The following is a 14,531-nucleotide window of genomic DNA, read 5'->3' as shown; positions in this document are numbered from 1 at the left end:
ATCCTTGAACCAAAGGAGAAAAGACATAAGCAACTCAGACTTGTGTCTTAGAAAGACTCCACTGGCCTAAGTGTGGAGGGTGGAGGGGGAACAGTAAGAAAGGCAGGGAAGCCAATCTGGTCATTTAACCACAGCCAGCTTCCCCCACTGTCTTCTCCAAATCAATAATGGTGCTTGGGCCAAAAATGTTGGGAGTCACCCTTGACTCTTCTCTGTCTTTCATCTCACACATATCAACGCATCAGCAAATCTTATTGCATCCCCTTTCAAAATATACTTCTCATTCCACTGCCGCCATCTGGTTCAAAAGCCACTATTGACTCTGGGTTAGCACACAACTGTGCGCTCCCCTGAGTTATGAATGTGTATCCCCCTCCCTCAAATCCATATGTTGAAGCCCCAGTGTGACGGTATTTGGAGGTGGGGGCCTTTAAAAGGCAGTTAGATTTAGATGTGGTGGTGAGGCTGGAGTCCCCATAATGGGACCAATACCCTTAAAAAGGGATGAAGACACCAAAGCTCACATTTGCTCACTCCTTCTCTCTGCCATGTGAGGACACAGTAAGTAGGCAGGTGTCTGTATATAAGGAAGAGGGCCCTCAGCACAAATTCCACTATGTTGGCACTCTAATCTCAGCCTTCCAGCCTCAAGAACTGTGAAAAATAACTGTTTTTGTTTAAAGAGAATACAGTATTCTGTTAAAGCAGCCAAAGTGACTAAGACACCCTCTGTCCCTTACATTCTGCTGTCTATACTGCAGCCAGAATGACCCCTTACAAGGCAGATCATACCACCTGTGCTCACAACTCTCCAGCTATTTCTCAGCTCACTCAACCCCTCTGCCCTGAACACTATGGGTCCCCCTTACTCTGCTCTACTTTCTTCTCTGTCCATTGCACTTATCACCTGCTAGCTTGCTATATGAATTTTCTAGGTCTACTGCTTTGTCTGGCTCCTCCTGACAAAATTTTAAGCTCCACAAAGGCAGGGATCTTTGTGTGTTTAGTTTACTCTGTACCCCTAGTGCCTAAAACAATGCCTAGAATATAATACGACAGGATAATAGCCTGAAAAATAAAATTTTTGTTTCCACTTATACAAGATTCTGAAGACTTTAAAAACTCCCTTCTAGACATTATGTTTCACCCACCTGAGCCACATTCAGTGTAGTTGAAACTTTCTCTTGCTTGGCCTCAACTGTTCGGAAGCTGAAAGCTCGCTCTAGAACTGACTGGTCAATGCCGGTCAGCTCGCAAATTTCTTTTAACTCTGTTGTAGGGGGAATGGTCACAAAGAGTTACTGCATATCTGCTGCTAATAATCAATCACTTTCAAGGCTTACAGCGTTCTTTCTAAATCATTTTCAAATCAATCAGTGTAAAATATATAAATTAAAAGACTTCAGACTGAGCTGTAATTACATTTCTGCTCGGTTTCACTAGAAAGTTTTTTCAACTCAAAGTAAGTTTTACTTTCTACATTAAAAACTGGGCAGAAGTTCAAAGTCAGTTTTTCTCAACAGGGCCCGTCCTCCACTGACTTACCATTTTTATCTTTGATCTTGCTTTCATCTAAGCCATTCACTCGCGATTCAGGCTTGAACTCAATGTTCCCCAGCTTCAACACCGCAGCCACCACCTCCAACACAGACTCAGCTTCATGGTCCATGAAACCCACAATCTGCATGGCATTCTAGGGGAGAAAAAGCAACTGTTTTCTGTCTGAAGTTCTCTATTATTTAAAAAAAAATAAATCATAAAACAGACTCGCCTCTGAAAAAAAATCAAAAAGACAAAGTGTCCCAGAGTAAACTTTCCAAAAGGCAAAACTAACATCATATGGAAAAATCTGAACGAACTTGTGGCCAACCTAACAATGAATGAACTGAATTAGCACCAATGAGGGGCTCTATCTTGCTCAGTGGTTTCAAATTCTGATTCAAGGAGCCCTGGGGTATTTCACGGGCTGTGGCAAAGAGGAAGATAGAGGGAGAGAAGGTGGAGAGCTGAGCCCTCGGTTCCCACTCCAATTCCAACCACAGCAGCTCTGTGTGTGTGTGTGTGTGTGTGCGCGTGCATGTGTGTGTCAGCAGCTGTGTGTGTGTGTGTTTTCATACTGGTGTTCTGCTGCTAGAAACAAAACCAAGCAAAAAACCTTACGTAATCCCCTACCAAAAAACCTCCTCATTTATTTTACATATGAGAAAAACTGTGGTTTGCAAAGGTGAAGTGCTCAATTCCAGGAACTATGGGTAATAAGGAACATTCGTCCAGTCATAAATTTTTATTGTGTGCCAATGATTTGCCAAGCAAAGTAATCACAGAACTGGTCCCAAACTTAAAATCATGACCAGGGATCAACAGGCTTCCATATGAGGCTGTTCAGACAACTTAGAAAAAATGATACTCTCAAGAAACGTTTTCTTTTTGGAGAACAGCCCAGTTTGCTTGCTTACTTATTTACTTCCCCCCACCCCAGTCAATCTACCTATTTATTTATAATGACTAGGTTACACAGCAATGGGAGTACTATAAGATTTATCATTCTAGAAATTTCAAACATACACAAGTCTAGAGAGCAGGAAAAGAACCACATGTTATATTCACTCACCCCTAAAGATGAACTGATTCCAATCTTATTTTATCTATAATCCAGCCTATGCCCACCCCTGCCACTATTGCAGCTGTATCATCTGGATGTAAATAACAGTTAGCAGGATCATTTCCTAATAGAAGCAACTTTCCAAGTGCCTCAGAAACATAGAAAGCAGAATTTAATTTAAAATGATTTTTTTTTCTAATGAACACAAATGCTAATTATTCTGTTTTATGGAAGATTTTTCAAAAACTATATATAAACATGACTTTCTGTCTGAAAAATAGATTTGACTTAACATGATTGTAGGACAGTTTTCAAATGTGGAAATTAACTACTGAGCATTGGTTATAAATACATTTGGAATTTCAGTACAATATAAAAAGTCAAACCCCAAAATAGATAAGAAAGCTCCTTTTGATAAACAGTAAAATTGCATGCTCCAATAAAGCCTGGCCTTCTCAATACCGTATGACTATTGAGCTAGTAAAATATCAAACTAATAAAAATACAATAAATACTATAATTATAAAACCTTTGGGAGCATGAGTTAGGAATCAAAGAAAAGTCCAAACTTTAACAATTCTGATTGAGCAATATAACATTACCCATTTTAAAGAGTAATAAAAGTATTACATCTTACCCTAACGGTTCTGAAATTTGCTGCATCATCCACTCCATTAACTTTGGCCGAGTCCAGACTCAGGTAGTTATATCTGCTGAAATCCCGCTCAAGTTTAAGCTTATCTATTGAATCACACATATGAGTTGATAAGTTACTTCAATAAATCTAATCATCTTTAACATCTCATTCCTTTAACCCTTCAGATAAAAGACTTTCATACTATGCATTGAACCAAAAGAACAGAAATAAATGGTATCAACTCAAATATATCAGTAATAGTATTTGTCCAAAATCACCTTTATCATGTGTACATATTTCAAACTTTTTTTTTTTTGCAGGCCCTTTCCATATTTGGATTATTTATCTTCAATGAGCTGTTTCCTTATAACATATGATGTCTGCCTAGTGATTCTCCCACTGTTGGACACTTGGATTTTCTCCAGTTTGTTATAATAAATAAAAGCCAGTGATAAATGTCTTCACACAAAATATTCTTTGGATTCTTTTGAATGATTCCATTGGGATGTAATCCAAAAAGTGGTGTGCCTGGGCAGCAAAGTCTGATCATTTTATGACTTCTTCTGCTTTGCCAACTAGTCCCCCAGGAAAAAGTCCTCACTTTGAAGTGATACTCAGAAGCTCTAGATAGATTGATCAGTCCTGACAACTCTGCTAGCTTTATCCTCTTCAATAACTTTAGCTAATAACATGTGTAGGGGCTACTTCAGTGCTGCTTCAATTTACATTTGTGGATAATTAACATCTACTTCTGCTTTATTGACTATGCCAAAGCCTTTGACTGTGAGGATCACAACAAACTGTGGAAAATTCTTCAAGAGATGAGAATACCAGACCACCTGACCTACCTCCTGAGAAATCTGTATGCAGGTCAGGAAGCAACAGTTAGAACTGGACATGGATCAACAGGTTCCAAATTAGAAAAGGAATATGTCAGGGCTGTATACTGTCATCCTGCCTATTTAACTTATATGCAGAGTACATCATGAGAAATGCCAGGCTGGATGAAGCACAAGCTGGAATCAAGATTGCCAGGAGAAATTCAATAACTTCAGATACACAGATGACACCACCCTTATGGCAGAAAGTGAAGAAGGACTAAAGAACCTCTTGATGAAAGTAAAAAAGGAGAATGAAAAAGTTGGCTTAAAACTCAACATTCAGAAAACTAAGATCATGACATCCTGTCCCATCACTTCATGGCAAATAGATGGGGAAACAGTGGAAACAGTGACAAACTTCATTTTTTGGGGCTCCAAAATCACTGCAGATGGTGACTGCAGCCATGAAATTAAAAGATGCTTGCTCCTTGGAAGAAAAGTTATGACCAACCTAGACAGCATATTAAAAAGCAGAGACATTACTTTGTCAACAAAGGTCCAACTAGTCAAGGCTATGGTTTTTCTAGTAATCACGTATGGATGTGAGAGTTGGACTGTGAAGATGGCTGAGTGCCGAAGAATTGATGCTTTTGAACTGTGGTGCTGGAGAAGACTCTTGAGAGAGTCCCTTGGACTGCACGGAGATCCAACCAGTCCATCCTAAAGGAAATCCGTCCTGAACAGTCATTGAACGGACTGATACTGAAGCTGAAACTCCAATACTTTGGCCACCTGATGTGAAGAACTGACTCACTGGAAAAGACCCTGGTGCTGGGAAAGACTGAAGGTGGGAGGAGAAGGGGATGACAGAGGATGAGATGGTTGGATGGCATCACCAACTCAATGGACTTGAGTTTAAGTAAACTCCAGGAGTTGGTGATAGACAGGGAGGCCTGGCGTGCTGCTGTCCACAGGATCGCAAAGCATCGGACATGACTGAGTGACTGAACTGAACTGAGTATGAGGGTAATTTTTTCCCCAAGTGTGTTGATTTTCCATAGCTCTTTTTGTTTAAACTATTTGTTCAAAACTTTTCATCACTTAGTTACTGACTACTGGATACTCTCCTGATGGACTTATAATAATTCTCTAAAATATCTAAAGGTCATATTTTTATCTCTTGTATCAGTTGCAAATGTCTTTTCCACTATTTTTAAATTGTCACTGAGTAGTATGTTTTTATATGATTATACTCATCTACTGCTCCCTGCTAACTTCTCTCCAAGTGGACTAATTATATTCTTCCATTTTTTTTTAATAGATAATGAGCCTCTCCCCCAATTTTTAGCTCTTTTAGCAACCCATCTGAAACACAAATTATAGTCTTCCATTTTATTTTTTTTTAATTGATAATGAGTCCCTCCCCCAACTTTTAGCTCTTTTAGCAATGCATCTGAGACACGTTCCAGTACCTGGTGAGGTACTACAGAGACAGATACCAAAGACTGTAAGGCGGTAGAAGCCAACCCATCGTGTTCTTCCCTTCAAGTGGAATTATGGAAAAATTTTAAGAGAAAAAGAGGAAAATCATAAGGGACACTTCTTCTTTGGATGCTGCAATAGTAAAAATTAAATTAAAACACAAAAACAGGGACTTACTGAGAAGCTCTTCAGAGGCACCAGAAAGCAGCTGATAAAACACATGGAAGTTTCTTTCGCCTCTTGGCTGCTTAACAACTCGAGATTTCTCTAAAAGATCTAAAGAGAAAAAGAATCAAAAGCATAATACAGCATTAATCTCACTTTCAAATACACTGTGCTTCTTTCTCTTCCCCCTCAACTTTCTTTTTCATTTTCTGTTTTGTACTAATAAAGTAATAACAGAAGCTACATTTTCAGTTCTACTTTCAGGAAGAAGCACAACTCTAACTAGAACCACTAAATTAAACAAACCAGCTTCCGGGTGAACAATAGTGAATATGCAAAATAAGTTTAACAATACAATCAACAAGCTGATTAAAGACAACACAGCTTTTATAATAATATTCTCTTGATTTTATATATGATGACACTGCATGCATGCTAAGTTGCTTCAGTCGTGTCCAACTCCTTGCAATCCTATGGACTGTAGCCTGCCAGGCTCCTCTGTCCATGGGATTCTCCAGCCATGAATACCAGAGTGGTTTGCCATCCCCTCCAGGGGATCTTTCCATCCAGGGATCAAACCCAAGTTTCCTGCATCTCCTGCATCGGCAGGAGGGTTCTTTACTACTAGTGCAACCTGATGACATTAGGTTCTTCAATATGTAGTATTACAAGTCCAAGTAAGGAAATGCAGCCATTCAGTTAAGAATTCACTGAAGAGTTATAATGATAACAAATTAAATATTTTTGATATTTTATGCTAAGTGCTTTATAGACATTATGTCATTGAATCCTCATCATTTTGTAAGGTATAACTTCACAGATGAAAAAACTGATAGTTCAAGTGCTTAAGAAAGATTTGAAATCAAGCCATCTGACCCCAGTGCTACCTGGCATAAGAGAAGCAAACCTCTTTGATCTCTTGAAGTCTTAAAGAATGAAAGATGGTTCTCATTTAATGGAATCTGGTGTTATCTGACAGTATACTTTCATTGATGCTGGATAATTTTTTCATGCTGTAATTTACATATTATCAAATGTTCAGGAAGGGAGGGAGGCAGACAGGGAGAAAGGAAGGGATGAATACCAGCAAGCCAACCAGAAAGGCACCACTGTGGCAGAAACAGAGAGTGGCAAAGTACAACTGCAGAGAATATTCCTACCTAGAGTCCTGTTTATCACTGACCAGCAATATAAAAGAGGGTCTGGATTCTGTGGTCAAAGGCCAAATTTACTTATAAAATTATGCATCAGTGATCCCATTATTGAGCACTAATTCTAGAGAACAGACACATTCGATTTACCATCAGACTGAAATCTAAACATTATCCAAAAAATTAGTAAAGGAGAGTACAGTGTGCAATTTCACAGGGACTTTTCCCTAAACTTCTTAACTCATATTTCTGGAAACCTTACCAGCACAAGAGGAGGAGTTTAGGGAGAGTTAAAAAGTGTTGATTCAGTGAACAGGGACGTCCTAGGGTGCTCCAAATACATGAGGCCGTTTGTAAGAATGAAGAGATAGGTTAAGAGGATACATAAAGTTGACAGAAAGAACAAAAACATGTAAATACAAAAATTATTAAGAATAAGATGCTGCAGAGATTTCACCTTCAGCTCTTACTTGACTTGGACAACTGCAAATGCCCTCAAATCACAGATGGAGAGTAATGAAGACTTCATATTTAGCCAAAAAAACTGAAACTGAAAAGCACAAGTGACATAAAACTCAAAAAAGGATTGTTTAATAGTCATCATGTCTAAGGACTAAACATTTCAATCAATAAATACTGACATCCAAGGCAGCAGACAGAATAAACAAAACAGGTAAGGATAAAAGTATATGATGGCACTCATCATGGACCAAGCTCCTCTGGGGTCCTAAGAGTACCAGCACAGTTTTAGAAGAAAGAACTCAGTGCCTGGGCAGAGTCTTCACTGAGACACTGCTGCTGCTGCTAAGTCTCTTCAGTCATGTCCAACTCTGTGCGACCCCAGAGACGGCAGCCCACCAGGCTCCCCTGTCCCTGGGATTCTCCAGGCAAGAACACTGGAGTGGGTTGCCATTTCCTTCTCCAATGCATGAAAGTGAAAAGTGAAGTGAAGTCGTTCAGTCGTGTCCAACTCTTAGCGACCCAATGGACTACAGCCTACCAGGCTGCTCCGTCCATGGGATTTTCCAGGCAAGAGTACTGGAGTGGGGTGCCATTGCCTTCTCCGCATTGAGACACTAACTAATCCTAATTCCTCAAGCCTAGAAGAAAGTAACTACATGAAAAACAGAAACAAATGCTCCAGTTTACTTCATCCTTTCATGAAGCTCACTTACTGCTCACCCACCATATGACAGAATTACCTGGGATGAGCCCAGCACCGACTACACACCTGAAGACCTTCTTCCTCTGGACCTACAACTGTCACACCTACAACTGTCTCAATCACTCTCACCACTCAAACCAAGGGCAGCAGCTTTGTCTAAGGTGGGCTGCCAACACCCTTGAGAGAGACAGCAGAAGGTGGGGATGAGAAAGGCAGAATGACCATGTGTCCTTCACCTGTGAAAGCCTGCAAAACCCAGGCTCTCCCCATAGCACCAAGAATCCCACTATGCTGCCCTCGCCTCACGGGGCACCTCAATGATGATGACGAACAACTGTTCAGTGCCACTCACCCAGTTACACTCCACAAGCAAACTGTACTACTTACTTCAAGACACGAAATCAACTTCAGAGCCCGTGACAGGGACACGCTGTGCAACAGCAACATGGCCAGCCTCATGTTTGGCACATTTGAACACATGCTCACACACAATGGGGAGCTTAGAAACAGTGATGGTTGTATGATTCAGCAGATAACAGTCACCAAGTTAATGAATGATATCCGCTTATGCAGTGTGGAAAGGAATGCTGGCCAGTATACTCCTTGTACCACACATCCTGATATAATCAGTGATCACTATCACATTCAAATCTGAAACATAATACAACCTGAGTTTAAAAGAAAAAGTGCAGGAGGGGAAGTACAAGGAAACTTTCACTGACCTTTTGCTCCGCATTCAATACTTTTCATTTATTATCATACCTCCTCTGAAGTTGATTTTACAAGCCCCATATTGTAGATGAGAAAACGAGGCAACACATTGTTACTAAGCGACAGAGCCAGAATGCAAAGCTTTAGGAGACTAAGGTATCCTGCTTATGCGCTTTATAATTTTCTTTCAAACAGAATGCTAAATCCATAAACACTTGGAAAGGCTGAGACTATTCTTCACAAAAAATGTTTGACTTCACCTAAACAACTTGATCACAAAGTGAGAGCCTTTTACTACAAAGCAGTTAAGGGTTTTACCACGTAAAATGCTATGTCGATTATCCCAGAGCTTATTTCTTTATGACTTTTCTTTAAGTTATAAGCTTCGAGGCAGAAAAGTAATCAGGAAAATGTTTGCTCCCAAATAATTTACTAGTGCTTAAAGCCATTCCCTATTCTATTTTTTAAATGTGCGTGCACCAACATAACCTAACAGCATGAAGCCATATCAAATAATTACTCAAATAAATTCAATTCACTCTAAGGACTTGCCACCTGAACATTTAAATTTATTTAAGTATGACCCTGACTTAAGGCAAAGCAAAACACTGCCACGGCCTCCTCTTTTGTTTTAGATGCTTCTGCTACCACTGCTAACAAGACTGCAGCTCTGCTAACAACTTAATAAAAAGGAGTACAGGATACACCAGATATTTAATAGAGAAGACAGTAAAATAATCTCCATATATTCCATATATTCCAGTGAAGCTACATTCCTCCCTCAAGACATAAATCTAAGTTCATATTAAATTTGATATAAGTGAAAGTGTTCATCACTCAGTTGTGTCTGACTCTTTACGACCCCATGGACCATCGCCCACCAGGCTCTTCTGTCCATGGGATTTCCCAGGCAAGAATACTGGAGTGGGTAGCCAATCCCTTCTCCAGGGAATCTTCCTAACTCAGGGATCAAATTCATGTCTCCTGCTCTGCAGGCAGATTCTTTACTGTCTGAGCCACTAGGGAAGCCCATTTGATATCTGATATAAATTTAAGTTTAAAGGGAAGAAAGAAACCTATGAAGACATTCTAAAGGGGAAAAGCAATGGGAAGGGACAAAGAAATTCTGGAATCAGAACTTCCCCCCTGACTCCACCATGACACTGACACCTGACTATTAACAGCACCAGACCAACTGAGGGGCTTTCTTAGTTTTGACTAATTACTTGCTAGTTCATAGCTGATACATGTGCCTGGCACTGAGACAACCTCCCTAAGGCACAAGAAATGAAAGAAGTAAAATGTCCATGTTTGCACCTGTTAAAAAAGAAAGTCTTTTAATAAGCCAAGGAATAAAAGAACAAGTAGTGGTTTCAAAGAAGAAAAAATTTCGCATTACTTGGAGTATAACAGTTAAAGGATTAGATAGCAGGATCAAAGTTTCTTTACTTGACATATAATCTCTCTTCCTGGACAGAAAAGAAAAAAGAAATGGTCCAAGATCTTGATTAAAGCTTATAGAAGAATCAGCTTTGCCTGTTTTGCTTGTAAGGCAGGAATGACAATGAGCCCTGCTCCTCTCCACAGATACACACTAGAAAAAAGTGAGTGGCACTGAGGACTTCCCAGGTGGCACAGTGGTAAAGAATCTGCCTGCCAATGGAGGAGACACAAGAGACACAGGTTCAATCCCTGGGTCAGGAAGATCCCCTGGAATAGGAAATGGCAACCCACTCCACTATTCTTGCCTGGAAAATTCCATGGGCAGAGAAGCCTGGTGGGCTACAGACCATATGGTCACAAAGAGTCGGACACGACAGAGCAAATGCAAGTGCATGCACGCACACACGTGCACAAACACACACACACACACACGGCTTTTTCAATGGATCTATGTCCCTTCCCTAATGCGAAATGATACAGTTAGCAGTAATTAAGGACCTGCCACCTAAGTAACAACATTTATCTCCATATGGACTCTGCTGCCTTGGATCACCATCCCTGAAGAAAAAATGTCAAATAACCAGTGATTTACTGGGCATAACTGATGGTAATTTCAATGAAAAACTTGGATTATGAACAAATGTTTGTTCATACATTGGGGTATATATTCTAAAATCAACTCTACAGTGTATTTTTGGAAATATAAAACATTACCCTCAAGATTGACAATTAGGAAGTTTCACTAAAGACAAGCTTTAAAGTAAAAAAGATGGGGCAAATATCTTCTTACAAATCACTCCCTGTGCCCATGTATTATACTAAAAGAAAGCAGACATGGGTGCTCACTCCAGGGCTCTCTTTCAGCCCGGGTCTCACACAGACCTCTGTGTGGCTACATGTCCCAGACTTTGCAAGCCCTCAAACACCTGGTATGACAGTTTTTTCCCATATCTCCACCTCCACGCAGCATTTTCATTTTTAAGAAATCAGCTTAAAGTTCTAACTCAAAAGTCAGAATCCTAAAGTGATAAATCAGTACCAAAGATAGCTGGACATGTTGCATTAAAAGTTGTGAAAGGGCTCTCAGTGTCTACACATAAAAAACCAATTTGGGGTTTGAAACCCTAAGAAAATGTGCCTTATTATCTACCTGATTAACTATGGGTTTTTTGCTAGAATCTGGTTCCATATATATAGCACTTATGCATTTTCACCACGGATTTTTTTCTAATACAAATTTAAAATTTATCTAATAACTGAAAAATTACTCATGTGTCTATGTATCGGAATCTAAAATTTGATGCCCAACCCTGAAATAAAATTAATGAAATATCTAGTCCACAATATCTTATTATTACACACACTATTCTAATAAATCCCAATTCATTTCTTAATCTGAGGTTAATTTAGACATATGTGAACACCTGGTTTCTTCTATAGTATTGTATGTAGTCTTATTTCATGATAAACATGCAGTCTTTTCTTTTCATGGTAAACATATTTTTATATAAGAAAGAATACCAAAGTAAAAATGAGACAAAGCATCTACTTTTATATAAAGCCATCCATTACAGAGGAACAGAATTGCTCTCTGAAATTTCAGCTTTATTGCTACAGATACTTCACAACCAATGGTGGATTATTTCTGTCTTCTGGAGGGGTATTAAATGTCAAAGTGCTAAAAAAGCCCAGCCTTGAATTATAAACTAGGTGATGTACTGCCTCAGTACATCAAATTTTGATGAATTTTGACTCTAAAGAAGACAGATTACAAACAGACCCTATTTATTTATAAAAACAGACCTTGAATAGTCACTAGCTGTTGAGAACTGATTCATGTACAGGAAAGTCCCCAATTCCACCTCAATACATAACACACACACACAGACACACACACAGACACACACACACACACACACACAGACACACACAGACACACACACACCCACCCACCCACCAAAAACAAAGCAGATTCAAGTTTCCTTTAGGAAGTGTTGTAACAAGCAGTTCTGCTCCCAGTCACCCACTCATCATCAATTAAGCCAAAGGTATAATGTAAAAGGAAGAAAAAAAGCTATAAACCTCAAACAACTTAAAAAGAGTAAAATTATATTCCATATGCTACAAAATGGCATGAGTGCGCCATACATATGGACTAAACAGCAAGCCATGAGATAGCACATAAATTAATTGCATCAAAAATTCAAAAGAAATGTAAAAGAAAAGGAATTCAAAGCAATTCCTTCTACCCATCCCCCTCATCTTTCTAGTAAGTAAGGTGGGCATTTATTCCTGCTTTCTGAGTCCATGTGGAAGGATTTTCTGCAATTAACTCCCCAGCCCAGGAGACCCTGACTCACTCCTCCGCTTGGCAGGAGGAAATACACCTCTGAGCAGCGAAGTTTGGAGAAGAAATGGGCATGTGTGTACAGCTCAGTCCTCTGGTTCCCCACACTGTGCACATTCTGCTCCACTCCCCAGGGGCTGCTCAGTGTGGTCGATACCTGCCCACCTGCCAGAGGACTACTAGCACCCCTCTTGGTGATAAACCAAATCACTTTCTTCAACCTTGCCTCTACAGTAATAAAGCTGCCTTCTCTGCAGCTTGATTCCTATGCCTATTTCTCATGTGTTTCCAAACTGTGTGGGGAAAGCACATTACTTATTAGACTTCTGTCTTAGTTATTTACTTTCCACTGCATAGCAAAGGTCCCAAAACCTACCAGCTTAGACCAATATCATTTATTAACTCATGAGTCTGAGAGCTAGCTTTGTAGTTCTTCTGATCTAACCCAGGTTGGCTGGCAGCTGGCTGACCTAAGATGCTCTCAACTCATACGTCTGCTGGTTCATTCCATGCGTCTCTCATCATCCAGCTGACTCACCCAGGTTCATACACATGAAGGTGATGAGACAGTTCCCCAGAGAAGCAAGAGAGGACAAGTCCCAGCAAAGAACCAATTTTCAAGTTTGTCAGTGCACCATATTTGTGAGTTGTTCCACTGACCAAAACAAATCTCACAGCCAAGCCTTATGTCATGAGAGAAGGGACTACTGCAGAGGGTGGATCCAAGCTGAAACACTGTTGTGGCCATTTCTGTAAACAATCCATTGGGTTTAGGCTTTTTAAAATAAAATGGTCACCGATTCTTTCCACACTCTTCCCACTGAGAGGTGCAGTCCACATCCCCCAGCACTGAAAGTGAGCAAACTTGTGCCTACATGGACTGAAGAGTGTCAAAGTAACACTGTACGATTTCCCAGGTTCCTCGGGCTTCTTCCTGGTTCTTTCAGTATGTCAGTATGTTCCCTTTTGGGGCACTCCCTCTCAGAACCTAGCCAGCCTGCCGTGAGAAGCCCAAACCACCCATGGCTACACGTAGATGGCCCTCAGTCTAGCTGAGCCCAGTCCTTAAATGATCCCAGCACAGAAGCCTGACATGTGAATGACAAAGACCCCAGAGGACTATGACCCCCACCATTTGTGTAAGTCTTCCCCAACACTGGGAAAGTCCATGCAGCTGAAGCTCCATATGCTGTAGTGACAAGCCAGCTCTGCTGACTCCATCTGAATTCTTGACCCACAGAATCCAAGAGCATATGACAGGGTGTTGTTTTACTCCACTAAGCCTGGGGTGGTTTACTGGGCAGTAATCATAACTGGACCACACACCAACTTCAACATTTGCTTTCGTTCATAATCACAGGATTGTGTTACTTTTTTCAAGCTGAACAGACATCAGCAACAGAGAAGTTTGATTACCAACAATTCTGTTAGCCTTTCTGGGATTTAGATAAAGTATTTTTAAATGATTAGCATAGAATTTTCAGATAAAATTATCCAATGAAGAAGCAGCTTTATTATTCAATAAATTTCTCTGTGTCGAATTGTACTTGTTGCACACTAGGTACTTACATGTAGTTAATTCAACAATTATATAATAGACATCAGACACTATTTTAGTTACTGTCATTCAGCAACCATACAAACTAAGTCTCTGTTATTATAGGGTATATATTGGTCTGGGAGCTAGAGACCATCAACAAATAAGTACAATGAAAAGAAGCTAACGTTTACTGAGTGCTTACTACATGCCAGGCCCTGTTACAAGCGCTTTGGATGTTAACAAATTATTCACAACTCATCACAATTCTATGACATCAGCACTATTACCCTCATTTCAAAGATAAAGAAATGAAGGCACAGAGAATTAAGTAATTTGTCTTTTTGTTTAGACATTGGCACACACATGATAAATCACTGAGAGCTGCATACGTAAGATCATGGATATGACCCAAATAATAAAGCAGGAAAACACAGAGCCTACCTATATTTAACCAATTCCATCCTCGT

At 39.9% G+C, this 14,531-nt stretch overlaps 1 protein-coding gene across 5 annotated transcripts in view; it reads right to left on the bottom strand.

Moving 5' to 3' along the window:
• The window catches only part of MYO1B (myosin IB), a 199,214-nt gene that overhangs the window by 55,451 nt on the left and 129,232 nt on the right, over window positions 1-14,531 (bottom strand). For all 5 annotated transcript variants that reach the window (XM_027563152.1, XM_027563160.1, XM_027563136.1 and 2 more), the window contains exons 8-11: window positions 5,720-5,818; window positions 3,240-3,343; window positions 1,546-1,693; window positions 1,152-1,270 (exon numbers count right to left, since the gene is read on the bottom strand). In XM_027563152.1, the coding sequence (XP_027418953.1) occupies window positions 1,152-1,270; window positions 1,546-1,693; window positions 3,240-3,343; window positions 5,720-5,818 (470 nt within the window). The remainder of the gene's footprint in view (window positions 1-1,151; window positions 1,271-1,545; window positions 1,694-3,239; window positions 3,344-5,719; window positions 5,819-14,531) is intronic.

The sequence above is a fragment of the Bos indicus x Bos taurus genome, chromosome 2 (genome assembly GCF_003369695.1).
Source record: "Bos indicus x Bos taurus breed Angus x Brahman F1 hybrid chromosome 2, Bos_hybrid_MaternalHap_v2.0, whole genome shotgun sequence".
In the NCBI taxonomy this organism is placed as follows: domain Eukaryota; kingdom Metazoa; phylum Chordata; class Mammalia; order Artiodactyla; family Bovidae; genus Bos; species Bos indicus x Bos taurus.
Note: the sequence above shows the minus strand (reverse complement) of the source record. Positions and strands in the feature narration are given on the sequence as shown.